Source organism: Poecilia reticulata, linkage group LG8 (assembly GCF_000633615.1).
Source record: "Poecilia reticulata strain Guanapo linkage group LG8, Guppy_female_1.0+MT, whole genome shotgun sequence".
Taxonomy (NCBI): Eukaryota; Metazoa; Chordata; class Actinopteri; order Cyprinodontiformes; family Poeciliidae; genus Poecilia; species Poecilia reticulata.
The window spans coordinates 22500042-22519944 of record NC_024338.1 but is presented as its reverse complement, the minus strand read 5'-3'; the positions used below and the strand labels follow the sequence as shown (position 1 = coordinate 22519944).

The 19903-nt window shown below is 38.7% G+C and overlaps 2 protein-coding genes across 2 annotated transcripts in view; both read left to right on the top strand.

The window, feature by feature from the left end:
- Window positions 1–455: 455 nt before the first annotated feature.
- Window positions 456–3780, top strand: LOC103469283 (uncharacterized). Its single transcript, XM_017306087.1, has 4 exons — window positions 456–656; window positions 777–1106; window positions 1299–1444; window positions 3375–3780. The coding sequence occupies exons 1-4, from the start codon at window positions 587–589 to the stop codon at window positions 3462–3464; spliced, it is 636 nt and encodes a 211-aa protein (XP_017161576.1). The 5' UTR covers window positions 456–586; the 3' UTR covers window positions 3465–3780.
- A 5851-nt stretch (window positions 3781–9631) lies between these two features.
- Window positions 9632–19903, top strand: part of LOC103469329 (septin-9-like) — a 36363-nt gene continuing 26091 nt past the window's right edge. Inside the window, exon 1 of the mRNA XM_008416933.2 lies at window positions 9632–9877. Within this exon, the coding sequence (XP_008415155.1) occupies window positions 9856–9877 (22 nt within the window). The 5' untranslated portion in view covers window positions 9632–9855. The remainder of the gene's footprint in view (window positions 9878–19903) is intronic.

The following is a 19903-nucleotide window of genomic DNA, read 5'->3' as shown; positions in this document are numbered from 1 at the left end:
TTCATTGCACTACGGGAAATAAACCACCTAAAAAAAAAGCCAGACAAAATGTCTCAAAAGTCTTTCAATTATACTTCCTGCATCTTTACCGCAGGGTCAACTTCCCTAATTCTGCAAAATCAACGTAAGAAACCCAGCCTGAGATTGGAAATATGTTTTCTCAGTGCAATGACAATAAAAAGCATCAAAATCTGAAATAGTTCCCCATAAATGCCAACAGTTTTTCAATGATTTTAGGACCAGAAGCATCAAGAAACCAAACATATGCCAGCTTTTCTCTGTTATTTCTCTTCAGACTGCAGCTCCACCACTAAGTAAGTGTTTTAAACCCACCTTCGAAAGAAATTGGAAAAAAAACCTCACAACGCAGTCTCACTTCCTGTATCAGCTGCTTGACAAATGTAGTTTCTATTTATGTGTTGTCAAAGATAAATAAGATTGGGTTGCAGGCTGAATATGCTGACAGCTTCCCGCCCACATCAAAGGTATCTTATATAGGTCATGTGTTCCTGTGAGCTGTCAAGTTCGACTATGTGATTTGAAAACGTTTCTGACTGTGGAGTCAGAACCGGACTGAACTTTGTGAATGTCAACTACCAGCATGTCTGCTGTCTGGGTGAAAATCTCCACCATCCTTTGCCTCTGCTACACAGCAGGTAGGACTCAGTCAAATGAAATGAGAAACATTAACATGCGTGTTTAAGACAGTGTGATGGGGGTATTAAAACTGGCATTTTGTGTGTGTGTGTGTGTGTGTGTTTCTTTTTTGTGTGTAGAGATGAAAGGAGTGCAGTGGAAAGAAGTTGGACAATCCATTACAATCCAGTGCAGATCTTCATCTGATCAAGATCGCCTGAGCTTAACAATGGGTCTCAATGAGACTGAGATTGTTGGAATAAACAAAAAGCCACATAAAGAAATAATTCGTGAAGGAATGAAAGAACGAGTTCAGACATCTGGGACATTCCCCAACATTCAAATTCTCATTAAATACTTGCGTGAAAATGACACGGGACCATACTGGTGCTCTTACTCAAAAACAGAAGACGTTACATATCAACAGAAAATCATGAAAGGTGATGGATCTGTGCTGCTGGTGGTGACTGGTGAGTATTTATTTTGTCCTAGATGTTGCTTCTTCCAAGTCAAACACATATAAACTAACTGTAGCTAAAGGCTTTTTAGTTAGAAAGGCTTTCATACCTTGATAAGTCAGATTAACACAAAACTAGCAAGCAAAGTCGCATTGCTGCTTAGTGCTTTCTGTTAAAGTTTTGATATATGGTTTTGATTTTAAGAAAAAAGACAAGAAACACCACCACCATCAGATGATCCACAGAAAAAGTGCGAAGGACCAGATACGAACATGGTGCTGGTGGGGGTCGCCATCGCTGTTGGCGTCCTGCTCGTCATGATGCTGGGCTTTATCCTGTTTACGCACAAGGTATGAATTTATGTTGTTTTCGTCTTTGTTGAGTTTTGGAAATTCGCTGTTTCCCTTTGACTCAACTACTGTTTGTGTCTCTGCGGGTGTTTCAGGATTAGTAAGCCTTCCTGACTGAAAGTGTCACTCAGATGCTATGCATGAGTCACACTTAAAAAAAAAAAAAAAGGTTTTCCTCTACAAGTAACAATTTATTACAACGAGTGATAATTTGTTAAAATGTTCATTTAAAAAACTACTTCGGATGTTTTTACGAAATCGTGCATGGTGGCTCAAATGATTAAGTGAATAAGATTCATCCGTGCGTAAAGCTGCGTTTATGTGATCGTAGTTTTAAAAATGGGTTGATTGCTTCTGTTATTTCTTTTGCAAAACTGACAAACCTGAAACTCAAACTTCCCTCTGTGAGCAGGAAGCCTTGTACTTATAATACTGAACATATTCACAGCTCTTTCAAAGACAACTAGCAACATTGAAACACTGTTTTGTTTCAACATCAGAAGCAAAAGTAAAATTTAAAAAAGATGTACAGAGCACTTTTAAAGACATGAACAAAACAAGAGAAGAGAGACTGGAACATGTAGGATTACAACCCACCCCCAAAATAATAATGAAAAAACACAATTCATTTAACAAAATTCACTTTAAAATATCACTGTGCTTTGTAGAAGATAGCTAAAAATTCAATTCATAGTACTCAAACTTATTGGACAGCAGTTCCAGAGTCTCCAGGTGAAAATGCTCCGTCACGTTTTGCTTAAAGCCCTGAATGTGGCACAGCCAGCAGAACCTCAGACACCGACTGGGGACAAATGAATGTAAAGGTTTGAGGAGATTCTGGTCTGTGAAGAGCTCTGCAAATTCAAATGGTCTAATTATTGCAGCAGACAGGAAACCATTGAAGCCAAACAAGATGTTGTGTAATGTACAAGAATTTGACCTAGTCAGTAAACTAATGAATGAGTTTGTAACCATTTGCAGATGCTTCATACTTTTTTTTTTTTTGGTTTATGTAAGCAAGTAGAAAATTACAATAATAAAGCCTAGAAGAAATGAAAGTATGTAAAAGAAGTCCCAGCTTACACAATTTAACTCAAGTGTGCAATGTTTCATAAAACATAAACTAAAGCAGGGATTTGTCATGAGCTGTAACATAAAACCTCGTTCAAAATATATCCCCAATGTTCGTCGTAGGAGAGCACAGCTGCTTACAGCTTAAGGTCAGGCCAGGAGTTTCAACAACTAAAGGCGTATTTTTCTCCAAAGTAAAATCATTTTAGCACCTTATTCATTTACTGGAAGAAGGCTTTAGCCAAGAAACCGTTTATCATGTCTCGACACTGATACAAGCAACACGTGCAAATTTGAAACCTTGTGAAACCTGGAGGAAATGTATAATTGCACAGCCACTGCATTGCACTGATAAGAGATGTTTGACAAAGCTTTCAGTAAGAACAAAGAAGCAAACATGTGAAACGGAAACAACGGGGGCCCCAACACATATCTTTGATGTACGCCGTTTTGGAGCAGTGTAGTTTGAGGCAGCAGTAGAAAACAGTTTAAGGAAAACTGTGTTGAATATACATTTTTCATGGAACTGTATCAAACCTGATCTATTGAGTTGCTTTGCGGCTTTTTACATGTCACAGATTATTATTCCAGATGTCATATTTTAAACATTTCATTCAGAAATGCTTATAAATTTCTCCCGATCGTTTTGACTTGTGTTATTTGCGATGCTGATGTGTTGCAATGCACAAAGGCGGCGCTTCATGTACGGGACAAAGAGAACCACTTGTTTTAAAAAGTTGTCACTCAAACTATTGCAAAACATTGATTTTCTTGATTTTTTTTAAGCTATTGTCTTTGGTTTCAAACTCAGTTCCCCATTTCAAACCAGTCTAACTTGCTGACAATCTTTTGTGACCAGACCAAGAGCTCAGACAATGCAATAAAGCCGAGGCGTGTTGCTGCCGGCAATGATGTTTACGAGGACATGCGAGGAACACTGAGGCGCTGAGGATGCGTTTTGCAGGACGCTGACATGCATGAAAACTCATGAAGCTGTGGACCACAGAGGCAAGCGGTGCATGCGATGCACTTCCCCAACAGAGGCAAGCAGAAGGCAAGCACTTGTGTTTGCAAGAGAATGTCTACAAAGACAAAGAAGAGACTGGACTGAGTGGATCATAAAAGTGTACTTTGTATATGTTGTTTGTATAGTTTTATTTTAAACTGGGAAACAAGTATTATGTGTAGCATAGATTTTTTTTAAATGTATGTTTTGTTTTGTAATTTAGTACCAAGTTTGATTAATGTTTTATATATCTAAAAAAATGGAGCTGGAATGGAATGAAAAAAAAAACACACACACACAATCTGATACTTAGAGAGCAAATAAAATTAATCTTTCAAATTGGAAATGTGAGAAGTTTTAAACAATGTCATCTATAAAATCTTTTGTTCTGTTCCCAGATTTTCTTAGGTGTTTTTAGTAACAATCGTGACGCATCTAACATGAATGAAACACATAGACGTCTTGCATATTTCTAAATGCAGATTTCAGTTCACTGTTTTTAAGTGATTTTAGGACCAGTAGCGTCAGGAAACCAATGTGATACATTTCACATTTTTCATTTCACGTTTATATGAGCAGAGCTAACTTTCACCTCTACTTTTCACTCGTGAAATATATATATACTTTTTTTTTTAATTATATAGACAGATTTTGATTCAGTTAAATGCCAACACTCAGGTGTCATTTTGAAGCTCTCAGCTACAGAAAGCCTTCATGATCAAGAAGTATTTGGGTAACACTTTATTTGAACAGGTATGCATAAGACTGACATGACACTGTTATGAACATAAAGAAGTCTTTATGAATGTTTATGACTGTTGTCATGAAGTGTCATTCGGTAAATAATGACACTTTTAATGCAAAGTCGCTCTAAAAGTTGCATTAAAAGTCCATTAAAAGTGCCAACTTTGCATGATTTTGTAAATTATAATTTAATGCAATGTTGGCATTTTGAATGGACTTTCAATGCAACTTTTAGAGCAACTTTGCATTAAAAATGTCATTTTTTTACTGAATGACACTTTATGACCACAGCCATAAACATTCATAAAGACTCCTTTATGTTCATGACAGGTGTTATGTCATGTTTATGACAGTGTCATGTCAGTCTTATGCACACCCCTTCACATAAAGTGTTACCAGTATTTGCAGTAAACAGTTGATATTTAGGAACAGCATGTCAGCCACAATCAACTTTTCCAAACCAAATTCTTCCAATAAAATGTTTCACTCTAAATGCATTTCAAGAAGGTGTTGGCACACATTTTAATACTAACTGTGTAATAGTAACAAATGTACAGGGATATGCTTTGTGTGTTATATTGTTATTCAGTATTTTGGTGATTAAAATAAGGACTAAAACTAAGTATAAAACCTTGGTACTGATTAAATCAAGGTTTATTTTTCTGTTAAGTGGAATTCCATGTGTAATACAATTGTCTGTATTTTTAAATCTCAATCAATAAAGCAATGTCTTAACTTACTTTCAAACTTTCTCCAGCTTTTATATTGACTTGAACAAATGTTAAGAACTCTGGAAGTTTCCCACATTTTGCCACAACTCCAGAACAAACTTCAGTGCATTAAATCAGGATTTGAAAGCGACACAAAGTAGCACACGATTGGGAAGTGAAAGGTAAACAATTAACGATTTTCCTGTTTTACGGATGTACCTCAGTAAAGTGTTGATGAATGTTTCACTGGGCAAACTCCTCCTTTTTGTGCCTAAATGACAAAATAACACGTTGTGGCTAGAAGGCAAGAAAATCTAAACTAGGTTTTGAAGAATCCTTGATCAGTCTAAAATCATTCAGGCCACTTAAATTTGTGCTTGTCTCAGTTTTAGGTTGTCTTGATTCCAGACAAGCATTAGGATGTTCTTCCTTTGTGATTTGATGAAGAAATGTGGATAATTATGATTTATCAGTTCAGTTCTATCTTTTGCAAAACAAAAACAACAACAAAAAACTGAGAAACACAGGCAGGGATCTGCTTTGTATAAACTGAAAATGATGGTATAAAAACTTTCTTCTCCATTTTCTTGACCTCGTCTGTTGCCAGGACCAAAACTATAACTGCTTTAACGTTTTGTTTAAGTGTTTGAAATATGTATCCAACAGCTTTGTACCAGACTAAAGAGTTTTGCCCATTTCTAATTGAAAATAAATAATTAAATAAATAAATAAATAAATAAATAAATAAATAAATAAATAAATAAATAAATAAATAAATAAATAAATAAAAATGTTCAGATAGATCAGATGAAAAGCAACAGTGACCCTAATTTTTGATGTAGACAGACAGATACACACTGTATTTTGACCAATATTTTTATGGTTTTGACTTCTCTATCCTGCCACACAGTGGTCTTCTTTTACACTAAAACCACCACCAGCCTAACCCACAACAAAAGAGTCAGTAATTGTGAGTGTGAAAGTCTAGAGTCTTACAGTAAATGTGGGCACAGTTAGGAGAAATAGTAGGTGAGCAGTCGCCATGTGTCACCTATAGAGGAACAAAACCTAATCAGTTGTGCAAATGTCTGTCAACTTGCCAGACTCTCATTCAAGAGTATCGTAATGAACCGTCTGGAAATTGTTGCTATTTCAAAAGCTGGACGTTATATTGTTTTCACAAGCCATACTGAACCAAAATGACTAATAGGACGTCAGCTGAGATGCTCCTGTTGGTGAAGTTAATGATTACTACTACGCCACGCAAGAAGAAAAAGCATGTTGGTAATTTATTAACACTGGCAACTCAAGCTAGTTCACGTGCTCTCTTAAGTGGTTCTTCAGTTGTTATAAGTCTTAAAGCTGTTCAAACAAGACATGTCCGGCTGACGCTGAAATGTAAAAGACGTTGCTTGGGTGAAGGAAAAAAACAAAAAAACATTGCTTGCAAAGTGTAGGTAAGCTGGATGTTTACTTAAGTGGCAGCTTTGTGGTCAAAGGTTACATTTTCTTCACGAAGATGCTCCACAGGACACTGAGGTGTGAAACGTGTCATCCTGTGCGTTTGTAGGCGAAATGTCAGCGACGAGAAGCGCAAGAACACGGTTAACGTTTTGTATCAGCGTACGGTGGAGAGGGACCACTTAAGAATGGTCGCGAGCGAGATGTAAACCAAACGGTGCCACAAGTTAAAGCAAGTGGCGGAAACAGAGACCACTGTTCCAAGAAACGCAACCTAAGCACATCTACAGCGAGAGCAACCAGCCAGAGCCACAGTTTTTTTTTGTGTGTGTGTCCTTTTCTCAAATGAGCTACCTTTTTTTTAAACATAGTTTTTTACTCAATTTTAAAAGTTTAAGCAAGAACAGGAAACTTCTCAACACGCACCTGCTGCAGCAGACGTTGTAAATGTGTCACAACATTATCACAGGAAACAATAAAAGAACTGTGTCACAAGGCGCACTTACAGAAAAAATATTGTATAAGAGAAACAGATAAACAGAGGATGAACTGACGAATGTTGACGGAAACCAGATGAAACTCTGTGTACCGGCAGGCAGCTTTGAAGAAAAACACCCCAGTATCAAGTATCGTAATCTGCACAATTTGCAAGAAAACAGTGGAAACTGGGTGCTTTCAGAGGAGTAGGTAGTTTGGTTTGGATGGAACGAGTCTGGTTTCAGATTGTCTTATCTTACGCAGGTTCAAAAATACTTTAATACATAGCTTCCCCCACTTTCTGGTTACAATGCACCTGGCTTTTACAACAGAAACAGGATGTTGATATATATATTTATTAATATATCAAGGCACATGTCGCAGTAGTGCGACTATATTAGCAAAAGAACATGACTAAAATGCTGCTACACTTTGCTGCTTTGTACTCTTGGGCATGGTTGCCTCATCAGAATGAAAAAAAAAGTGTCTTTACTTTGTAGCCAAACAGCTGAACTGTTGTCTCCTCTAATTGGAAAGCATAAAATGTGATGAACGTGGGGGACGTCTTGGGTGTACTCCATCTGGAGATGGATGGTACATAATAGATTATGTGGAAGTTACAAATTTAGATAAAAAAAATTGAAGGTTTTGACTTTGAATCAAGGATTTTTTTTCTTGGTCATCACATTCTCATTCTCAGATTAACGGACGAATAATCTCACTTAGCGCGGGTGAGGTGCGTTTGCATGTCGAGCTAAACTGAATTTGAATTTCCGCTCTTTTGTACGTTGGAACATGAAGGTACGTGACTCACGTCGACGTTCACTACAACCCTAACTTCAAACAAGTCGTCGTAGGTTTTCAGAAGATGTCACAAAGCACCTTCCTCCTTCACATTCATTCCAGGGATTTGCACCTCCAGGCTTATTGACATTTTATCTCACGACATAAACAGTAATATCAGCTTTTGCCCACTCTTAGGGAATTTGCAAGTGGAAGTTCCCGCACTCGCCTTTCATGCTCAGACACTACAGTTTAGCTTTCGACACCCTGTGTCTCTAAATGTATAAACTTTCCGTCAATAATTACCCAGGCTTCAAAGAAGTTAGGGGACGTTATGTTAAACTACAAGAGGATCGGTGAAGACTAATTTCTCACTGGCCAGTTGCTTAGAGTACACGCTGTTGAAACTCACTGAAACCATAGCTGACTCAAGCCACTGCCTGTTTTTCTGGGCCATGCACCTGGCATGTCCAGCCACAAATGGTACACTTAATCAGGTTATACTATTTCATTTTGTTGAGTCAACAAGTTCTGGATGTATTTTACTACAATTTTACGTGCAATGAGGTGGGGGGGAAGAAGCGTGGTTTTATGTCTTTAATTGAATTTTTAACAAATGGAACAGATTTGCGTCACCAAAATGGTTAGCAGGTATTCGGAGTGATGTGAAGTTAGCTTTCTGACGTAAACAAATGTAGGTCAGAGCTTTTAATTTTGGTCTCATCTTACAAGAACACATTTGTATTTTTACCTACATGATAAAAATATCTTTGTATTTTTACCTCTGTGACAGTAAAAAGGAGTCGTTGTTGTTGTTGTTGTTGTTGTTGTTAGGTCTTTATGGCAACAGTTCTGCTTCAGACGACTCCACAGCTTCTCTTTTTCCTCAAATGATGCTGGTTGTTCTCTAATGTTATCTATGAACCACTCAGACAATGCGTATGCATTATTAAATCCCACATTGACTTTTAGCTAATTAGGTGAGCTGTGAAGGGAATTTTTTGATGTGGATTTTATGTGGGGGCAGCAAAAGAAATGAAGCTGGATACAAATGCATGTCACACCTTTTTTTTTTTTTTTGGTTTCCCACTTCACAGTTTAGTATTATTTTAACAAAACACCTTAAAGATTGTAGATGTAACGTGACAAACTTTAGAAAAGCGTAATTAAAACTTTTACAAGACACCTCAGGAGACAAGGAAATATTTCTGCACAACTCGACGCTGCCTGCAAGAAAACTGTCGATTCGCCTTCCGTGCGCAGCTCGGATCTGCGCTAGTTGCTCTTTAAAGATCAAACTGAAACATTGCATCAACACAGACTTTGAATTTTCTCCTCAATCACTCAAGGCGTTCCTCGTGAATGCGCTGGAATGCTTGGTGGAAACGGAAGCCGAAGAGCCCACGCAGCGACCACAAGAGGTCCCTGCAGCTCAGAGCTACTGGCAAGATGAGTGTCTGTGTGCGGTGAAGGTGAAGCGAGGTGACAGGGTTTGACATTTGAAATTTGGAAAGGTTGAAGGTCGACGGAACGCTTCATCCAAGCGGCACGTAGCTTCACCAAGACTCAAGAGTTTAAAGTCCAAACAGTTTTTACCTGCCCGCACTCTCCCACAGCAGCCTGTCCATACTGTACACACATGGTGTTATGTGTATGCAGTGATAAAATGTTCCACACAAACGCATTACTGTAGGTGTGCGTCGGTTTGACCTTTGCGCAACAGATCAGACCGGCACATTGCTCAATTTCAGGATTCCTAATCCAATAATCTACACCAGATGATCCCCTGACCGCACAGGTAAAACGGTAGTCTTTATTCTTTCTCTGGTAGGTGAAAAACCCCCGCGGAGTTACTGTAAACCACTCCCGCTCCAGGGATAGGGCGTGCGTCAGGAGCGCAGGTGAGATTATTAGAATATCCAGCTCACACACACCGTCTCCTCAAGCAGATAGAGGTGGGAATAAAACACTGGGGTAAAGTTTAGGGAGCTCTAAAGAGCATAGGAGCGAGCTTTTGAGACCGCTCGGCCCAGAGGCGACAGAGAAGGCGGCACCGGAAGACGCAGTCTGGAAAAGTTACGGATGCAAACGAGCCTTTTGAGATTTTCCTCTTTTTTATTAAAACACTGCGAACAGAAGGGAAGAGATTATCTGCAGCCATGAAGAAAACTTCATATCCAGGTGAGCGATTTGAAGCAACACCACCTGTACCTTTAGTCTATTTGTAAAAATAAAATACCTAATGTTGGGGTTATTTAAGAGCCTGCAAAGTAAGTTTTTTTTTTATCACTGCTTTTCTTCATATATACCCATTTATAAAAATCCCCGTTTTGCGAAAGGTCCCACGCTGCGTGGGATCTGTGGGTGTGTGTGTGTTTTTTTTAAATATATATCCATTTCTTGACTCCGCTCACAAAGTGGCATAAACAGGTTGTGACATCATGACAGAAAGCCTGGCTTTTTTTTTTCCATCCTGAAGAATGACATACTTTATGCTTCTGGGTCAAATCCATTCTGTTTGTTTTATGACTGAGTTTGACTCCTGTCACAGTTTTTTTTTAAAGGCTCAAATGGACAGTTATGAATTTTTAAAAAATCAATCACTTATGCACTTATCAAACTAAGAAGAAGTATAAACATGTTTCATAGATGAAGCCAAAATAGCTCTATTTATAAAAAAAACAACAACATGCATTTCAACCTAAAATCATCAGTGAAGTCTGGTGGTGGTAGTTTCACAGTTTGTACATGTTTTTGCTGCGTTTGACTTAAAATGACCTGCCAATAACTGTAAAACTAAGAGTTTGATAGGAATCTTGCAAATGCGGTTTGAGCAACAAACAATAAGAGGAGAATAAAGTTACTGTGTTTAACCGAATTAAAGTGTCAGCTGTTAAAACATTGTTTTGTCTTCAAGTGGAAAACCATCTCTGAATCGTTGTGGCGATCGTGTCATACTGGGCCAGTTTTGTTGTGTTTAACCCAGAATGACTGGCTATTTGTCTGTGAAGCAAAACTCTAGAAAGGAACAATTAAAGCAGAGCTAGACAAATATGTTTCATTTGTGAAGTTGAGATACCATTAACAACACTTTGAAATATTTTTAAAAAGAATATTACACAGTTCTACTGTGTTAAGCTCTTTTTACTACCACTTTTCTCCATGTTTTAGAATAAATCTCAAGTACTTTCAAGCATATCTTCACATGCGGTCTTTTTTTTATCTTCATCTCCTTCTGCTTTAGTCTTTCTCTACCAATACTAATCCTCCTTTCACTTTCTGCCGTTGCAGCCTGCTAGCTACATCTCTCATATCTCCCTTCACAGCTCAAAAGCCTTCCTCATCTTCCTCCTCTTCAGTTCTCCTTTCTCCAAGACGCAACGTGGGCCACAGCCTGCACAATGCCAGCTTTCCTGCCTCCTCTTCCCGAAGTCTTTAGGTGCGATGGAGCGTCTGACAGTTTTCCATTGGAGTCGAGCACATGTTGGGTCATGCTGCTTCGCCTCCTCCTCCTCCTGCTGCTGCTGCGTGTGTGTGTGGGGGGGGGGACAGGGGGGGCGTGTGTGTGTGTGTGTTTGTGTGCGAAAGAGAGTGAAATCTCTCTGACTAAAGTTGTCTCAGTCTTTGTTAGAGCTTCCTGCTTGGAGAATAGTCTAATAACAAAGTATGCATTTAATCTGTTGTGGGGATGTGCTGTGAAGGGCCCGTTCTCGACAGGAATCTGGGATGCAGAGGTGTGTCGTTCGCAGAGGGAGTCTGACTTGTGTGTGGCCATGTGTCTGTGTGTGTGCGTGTGTGTGTGTGTGTGTGTGTGTGTGTGTGTGTGCGTGTGTGTGTCAGTTTTGTAGGCAAATAAGGAAAGCTCTCACATTTCAGCTAATATTAAAGATACCCTCTATTAGCACTATAATGAAACATGATGCTTAGGGGTTGTTGTGCTTTGTGTGCACATCAATGCTCAATCATGCAACCTCTTGTACTTGTGGAGCTGATCCGTGCATTGTACACCACCACTCCCTTAAGTTGCCTGGATCAATCAGTAACCTGTGTGAACGCAACAACACACAGAGTCATTATTTTTCCTAGCACACACGCCTCCTGGTTTGTTCTTTCATGTCCTGCACAGAAAAAGAAGCACACACACACACACGAATACACACACACGCTCCTTATCTACTCCTACCTGTGTGACACTCACTCCATGTTGCATTTTGGCTTTTAACCTGTTTATGCTGGAGGGCGAGCAAGGCTTTGATTCAAAGCCTGAAGCAATTGTTAAATGGTAACTTGAAAGTCGAGCTATAAACTGTGTTGAGACATATTTGCCCTGTCATCTAGCAGAGCATGCCGAGGATGGTCTAACCATCAATTTGAAAGCTACGAGGCTGTGGATAATAGACTAATAAGCTACTGGAACATGTGGACGTGTGTACGGTGCTGTGGTTTCATGTGAAATGCGGGTGTTTTCACTCTGCACAGGGTTACGCTTGGAAAAAGCTCATGAAAACCTCAGTGAACCTGTGGGAGTACCACCGAGTCACAGGAGTGGTGAAACAGGAAAATGTTGGGTGTTTTGGGTAGTAGATTAACCCAAAGCCTTTACAATTATAAATCTGATGATTAACAAATACATAAATAAAAAAAGCACAAAGTTTCCAAATTAATCACATGGAAAATATATCTAAAAAAACATACTGAATGCAACTATTTCATAAAAAAAACATGTAAAAGCTACAATTGTTATGATATTTACATTTAAAGACACACCTCAGTGCTTCATCATTTTAACCCAACGTTATTGAGAGACTTTGTGGAAGGTCCAACGAGTGCAGACCTCTAACCCGAACACTAACTCGGGCTCATCGGACAACCGCAAAGCTCCACATGAGCAACCACCTGTGTCACATTTAAAAAAGTTAATGGTTTGGACTTAAAAGGAAACTAAAGCAGTGAGAGAAAACCCACACAAAGATAATAATGGAAGATCTAACCACTGAATACCTGAAACTCTCGTATCCATTTTATTTCATGTGGTTCAAAAGACGTTTACATAGCAAAATAACCAAAAGGCATTTATCTCATTAGGTTTTCTTCGCCTTATCCTGCACCGTGCCTTATCTCAACCTCAACTATTTATCACAACACCCAAGATCTCGACCGCAAGTACTGAGAAGGTGTTCGAGAAGACGTTAAGGTAGTACAGGCACACAGATTTATGGCAGTATTAAATGGTAATATTAAATAATAGACTTTCTACTTCATGTTTTTCTTTGAAACGATAAAATTGATAAATATCCAAATCATGTTAGCATAATTAGCATAATTAGCAGTGAAAACAAAAGCAGAAATCTTCAGTGTTTGTCCGACTTGTTCATACAACCAAGCGTCACCTGCAGCATGAAGTTCCTCCGGCTGCAGGAGACCAACAATCTACGTCTATGCAGTTCCCCTCGTGTGGAGCCTGCTCTCAAGCGTCCACTCTGCTTTGTGTTTGTTATCTACAGTCAAGAATGGAGCTCTGTGATGCTGGCCGCTGCTTCTGGCGGGGGGGTCAGTTGATACAACAGGCGGCTAGTGTTGTCCTGCTCGCCCGAGGCCTGGAGAAAAGCCTGTAGAAAGATAACGGCAGACCCAGAGAGGTTCTGATGCATGTGGACCAGAGTCCAGATGCTTTTAGAGTAGATATGAATGTGTTTCAGTGTTTCAGATGTTGTAGCCACATGCGCTTTTATCTGATTAGTACTTGTTGAAACATTTCTTCATGGACAAATGGAAATCCTGTCGTGTTAAGCAGGGCCAAGAGCCACGGATCAGGCAGCAAATAGCAACTCAACTGTTTGGCAGGAACAGCCTTCTCCTGTCATGACAGGAGTAAATATTTGTATGTTCATAGAAATCAGTTGAAGTGTTAGCCGCTTCTGCTCTCTAGCATGGTGGAGTAACAAACATTTCATGAACAAGCTTCAAAATCCAGCCCGATAGCTGAAGCGCTAACCTTTGGTCATGTTTGGTTCTGCTTTTTTTCACACTTGGATACTTTATGCCTGATTACAAAAGTGTTTTAGCATTAAAGATAGCCTGAGTAAATACAGACTGCATGTTTTAAATGAGGACTTCATTTGTTGATGAAAAATCATTATACCCTGAAGCTAACAACTGCTTGTAAAGCCTTTGTGCACAAATTGCCATCAAACGTTTGCCAAAACTGCAAGTGAATCTTATTGGCCCGTTCTTCTTTGCAGAATTATTTTACTTCTGCACTATTGAAGGGTTTTCAAGCACAAACTGCCTGTTTAAAGTCACTCGAGATTTGACTAGGCCGCTTCAAAACCTTCATTTAACTTTTCGATAACACTTTATTTGAAGGGGGTGAATAAGACTGTCATGACAGTGTCATAAACATGACATAACACCTGTCATGAACATGAATAAGCCTTCATGAATATTTATGACTGCTGTCATAAAGCGTCATTCGGTAAATTACGACACTTTTAATACAAAGTTGACATTATTCAAAATGTCTTTGTTATGACAACTTGACATTAACCGTGAAATCATTACTGATATAAATTTGTTCTAAAAATATTACTGATTGCACTTTAAAAATTAGGTATCTTTATGTTATTAAAGGTAAAATTTAAACAGTAATGATTTCTTGGTTAATGTCAAGTTGTCATAACAAAGACATTTTGAATAATGTCAACTTTGTTATTCATGTTTATGAAAGTGCCATGACAGTCTTATTCACCCCCCCTTCAAATAAAGTGTTACCAACTTTTCTATGTCATTCAGAGACTATCTGCCGCATAACCCAAGTGTGCTTGGCTGAACATTCATCTTCAGGATTTTCCGGTAGAAAGCCGAAGTTAAGGTTTCATTGATTATTAATGTCATCCAGGTCCTGAAGCAGAAAAGCAGCCCAAGATCATCATACTACCACCACTATGTTTAACTGTAGGTATCATGTTCTCTGTCTGAAAAATGGTTTTAGTTTTATGTCAGATGGAAAAAGCACACCTTCCAAAGAGTCAACAGAATATTTAGACTTTTGTAACCTCCTGGATAAGTTGTTGATGCTCTCTTAAAGTGATTTTGGTAGGTTGGTCACTCCTGAAATGTTTTTCCCGTTGGTTTGCTGGAGCTCTAGAAATTGCCTTGAAACCCCTAACCCCTAATTTATTTTGTGGGTTTTTTTCTGAGCCTATTGTGTTGCTTTTTCAGGTCTTTAAGTCTCATTCATGCTGTCAGGCAAGTTCTGCTTGGGGGAGTTCTGGATTTCACAGATCTGGTTGTAATCAGAACCAAGCTGCCCAAAAATGCGACTGATCACAGTTAATTCAGGCAATTACATGTTCACATGGGTCCCGGCTGGTTTTGTATCAGATCATCAATTGAAATCGGCTTTGTGTACTCAAGTTATTGCTGTTTATGTCATGATATGAATCACAAAAGCAAAGGGAGAAAAAAGAAATATGCAACTAATCTGTACGATTACTTTCATGACACTTTAAGTTTAGAGAAAACTCAGATTAATAAAACGCTTCTTTGTGCACACCCTTACAGTGTGCAAACAGACTCTGCATCAGACAGTGGATCAGGCTCATGATGTTGCACGCTTCAGTGTTAAGATGGAATGACAATGTTTGTTTAGCTGCTGCTTCTTAAATCCTCCATACAAACATGGAAATCTGTGCAAACGTGCAAATTCTAAGGCCTTTCTCAAAACCTGGGGTTGGCCTGGAGAGTTTAAATGCACTCCCTTGTTCAGTTGCTCACCTACGACTTACAGTAAGCGCATACTTCTCAGGGGAGGTCAAATCTCATAAAGCTCCAGGAGCTATTTGACTGCCTCTCCTGGGTTTTAACAGCTTTACCTGATCCTTATCTAAAACAGTCACATTGTTTTATAGACTGCAGCTGCATCCTGGTTAATTCCTCTCACAGACACTTCATTTGGCAGACCTGAATGCGCGTTGTGCAGAGAACAGACAGATTTTGTGTGTTTGGTGGAGTGGTGCCGGTTTTCAACGAGGTGGAAGTAGGAAGAGGTGTTGTCCATCTGTCGCCACGGCGCCAGGACTCGGGAGGAGCGCGGTTTCGAGGGTCAAAGTCGACGTCTTGCCTAAACTGCTCTGCATGAGTCGGCTGCTGTGTGGGTGTGAAGGTGTGTTCTTCTTGCCTTACCTTGACGTTGGCCCTGCTGCGAAAAAAACTCGAGGTCTTATCTGGGCCGTAAAAAAAAAAAAAAAGCAGTTATCTTGAAAAATTACCTCTTTGCCTTTTCATCTCCTGTCTCTCTTTTCATTCTTTCACTCGCCTTGTTTTTTTCCACAAATGCTCCCCCTCGTTCACGCCGCGCAGTTTTGAAACGTTGTTTGCAGCGTACCCTGAACGTGTGTAATGAGGGCAATAAAAACACAATGGAGGACGACTGAAAAGCAGGATACATGCTTAGTGACATTTAACCTTTTTTGCATGCACAGGTTTAACTTGACAAATTATGATTGCAAGAAAATTGTCCACACCTAAAATTGTATAGAAATCCTGAGCCGCTCTGCAGGCAAACCACCCTGGTGGGTTAGATTGAGAGGAAATGTTTTTCTTTTAACCTACTCCTTGACAACCTTGACTAATTCCCCATTTCTTAGGATTTTGCTTTCATTGACTGAGAGTTTTGAATGTATTTATTTATTTTGGAGCTCTGAAATCCTTCTGTATTTCTTTGTAAGCATATAAATCCCAGCTAAAATCAATGGATTAGGCAGAGTTGTCAGTAATTTGACATAATAGGGAGTTTTAACCACTTGTTCCAGTTATAAACATGATTTGTCCCTATTCTTAAACTGAAAACCAATGAAAACAAATAAAAAAATACTAAGATTAAAAAGGTATAAAGAAACTTGAAGAGTCAGAAGGTTTGCTGAAATGTACCTTAAATAAATTGCAAATGCACTAAACAAAACAGATCATGCACAATGATGAATTAATTAGGATAAAATTAGCCACCTTGTTCTCGCTATACTTTTTAAAAAAGACCAACACAGTGGCAAAACTTTAAGTTATCCAGCAGATACATCGTTGACTTACAAATGCACTAATCCAAGTTTAATTTTTATTTAATCCACAAATGACCAAAAAGGAAATGAAATATGTATAGAGTGGAAATCAATGCAAACAACCCCTCACTAACAATCATTAAAATATTCTTCAGCAAGTTAAAGTCACTCTGAACCGTAAAACTGGTTCTTAAGCTCCAATTTATGATCGTCTTGAGTCTTTGTGGTCCCTGGATTCATGGACATCACAATTAATCTTCTTTCATTCAAGTGCCACAGTCAAGTTGAAACTTGGATACAATTTGTTCTTCTGGCAGGACGATGATCTTAAACACACTCGAGAACTGGTTTTAACTTCTGTCGTTTGTTTCTGTAATGGCCTTCTCAAAGCCGTGATCTAAGATCTGTGGATTTTCTGGCCTCAGTTACTTTTAATCCAGCCATGCCTGTATGGATTTTAGATAAATTTAATCCTATGGACCAATTTTTTTGTCTCTTACACCATCATTAAAGTTCAACTGTCTGTAAACGTCCAACATTAGTATGACAAAGATCTCCATGATACGTGTTTGTAAACTTCTCAGTGTTAGACAGTAAAGAGTCTGTTGAAGGCTGTAGGCAGAAAGAGATAATTGACTTAAATGAATGCCTGTCATCATACATGAAATATCTCTCTAGGTTTTGAAAGAATCATTGTAGCTTTACGTCAGCAACGTCTGCAACAAGCTCCACTGATTTATGTGTTAATCGAAACGCTGCCTCACTCTGAAGGGAAGGGCGTTCCCTTAACGAGGTCACGGGAGAAAAAAGGGGAGGGAATAAAAGAGGGAAGATACTTCACCTCCTGTCTTCCTGCTCAAACACGGGCCGCGTGGCCTCCTTGAGCAAACACAAAAATCTCAGCAGGTTGTGAAAAGGCACTGCATGCTTTAAAGTTTTGTAAGCTATTCTGTCCTTTTTCACACATGTAGAAGAACAGACCCCCCCCCCTTCAGGGAGTATAAGGCTTTATGTCCCTCTATTCACAAGGACATGTTTAGAATATAAAGTAGTTTTTATATTTCAAACTTGCAAACTGTAGTATAGACTCCTGCTATTTCTTTCTCTTGTCATTTGACTCTAATAACCAATCAGTTGATGCATTTGGGCATGCATGGTCCTGCACTGAAGTAGTCATGGCAACACACACAATCATAAGTTGGTATTTCTACCCATATTAGGACTTTGCATTGGCTTCCATTAGTTTTAGTGATTGCATTTATGCCAAATCCAGACATTTTCAGTAACCTTAACCATTTCTAGTCTATTCCTGACCCTAAACAAATCTTAAGCATCACAAATTACATCAATCAGCTGAGTCTTGGTGCAAACACGGAGGCATTTTATGACTTGTATCATCCCTGAGAAGTGCAAATTATCTCTCAGTGTTAACACAAGTAAGTGTGTTGACCTCTGCTGCACGTAACTCTCTCATGAGAAAAGTATGACAAAAGAAGACTACAAAGCCTTCCGGAGGAAGTATGGCTGTTGTTTCTGTGTGTGTCTGAGGCCTCGGACAAGACTGAGCAGGAGAAATAAGTTAATGCTATAGAGAGTCATACTTTTCAACCAACACGTTGCAGATGTTACTCCTGTGGCTTTAATTTAGACCCAATGAATTAGGTAGTGCATGTTTGCTTTACTGTCATGTGAAAACCACAGATAATGTTGTACAGTTACAGCGCTTCCACCTATAAAGGTGTTGCTACTACTCTTTCTTCTGCATGTTTATTTGTTGCAGTGCTTAACTTGAGCAGTTTGAGTCAGTGTATGTTCAAGAAGGGCGTATACCTACGAGCCTGTTTATTTTTATTTTCTTTTCAGTCTTTCTTCTCCCGTAGTAGACTTTATAGGTACAGACATGTTTTTAGCTGCAAGGCTTGACAGATTGGATGGACCACCTCTATATGCCGTTCATACTCTGAAATACAAGTTGCACAATTATAACACATGGGATTACTGCTTATCTAAAAAGTGGAGCATGCACTTGAGTCCATTTTTTTGTAGAAAAGCCTTTTTTGACAGCTGCAACTGCCAGTTTGATTTCTGGATGCCTACCAGCGTTGCACACATAAACAATGTTGCCTATTCTTCTATTCTCCTGTCCAAAAGAGGTGAAAATCACTCAGACTGAGTGAAGAGGGTTGGTTTTTAAGTCCAGCAACAAATTCTACATTAGATTTAAATTTTGACTTTGATTCTCAGGTTTTTTCCAATCTACAAGATTTTTTTCTTTCACAAGTTTGTTCACCCATATAAGACAACCTTACAGTTAGTAATATGAGCCTAAATAAAATGAATAGACAGGTTTTCTCTGCATCTGATTGTGAATTTGTTGCTTAACATTTCTCAAAGTTAGCCACAGATGAAGCATGTTTTCAGAACTTATATGATTATAACAGTGAGCACAAGTTATAGTAGCATAACTTAATATGTTATACAACACTTACATTGTACTCCATGAAATATAAAAAGAAACCATTCAAGAAGAAGGAATTTGGTAAAAATGTTACTTATCTACCGAGCAACTGATCATAACATATAAAAATAAATAACATGATTAGATTATGGCAAATGGAACCATTTTTCAGATTAATTTTTGAATTGAAAATTATTACTCATAATAGGTGATGCATGTTAAAACAGGGCAAAGTACTCAAAGTGGCCATAAAGGCTCAAGCAGATATAAAAATAACATTAGAATAACGAAGTTTCTGTATGAATAGAAAGTCTCACTTTAGCATAACTGCAGGTGCATGTCTGGGTCTGGAGTATTTTTGGTTATTAAGGCTCAGTGTTATTGTTCATTGAAGTTTCTTGCCATGGGTAGAGTAGCCAGAAATTTTACTCAAGCAAGAGTAGTGATACCTGACAGTACATTTTGATATCTGCAGGCGATTTTTCTCACTTGTAACTTTAAAATTCAACTTCTGAGTAAAAATTGAATTCGGTGTCAGTTAGTTTTTTGCACTTGATACAATTATTATCATTCATAGCTATCAGCATAAAAGGTACAGATGCAGAAGCTTGGATAGAGTGCACACTTTGTTAGTGTCATTAGTTTAACAAAATCCTCATCCTTAGGTCCCTAACAAGCTGCTTTATTCACATC

Excerpts from the sequence above, each read along its gene's own strand:
- LOC103469283 (XM_017306087.1), top strand. The coding sequence starts at position 587 with ATGTCAACTACCAGCATGTCTGCTGTCTGGGTGAAAATCTCCACCATC. Across the intron at positions 1,107-1,298 it reads TGTGCTGCTGGTGGTGACTG|AAAAAAGACAAGAAACACCA; the intron begins GTGAGTATTTAT and ends TTTGATTTTAAG. Across the intron at positions 1,445-3,374 it reads TTATCCTGTTTACGCACAAG|ACCAAGAGCTCAGACAATGC; the intron begins GTATGAATTTAT and ends TTTTGTGACCAG.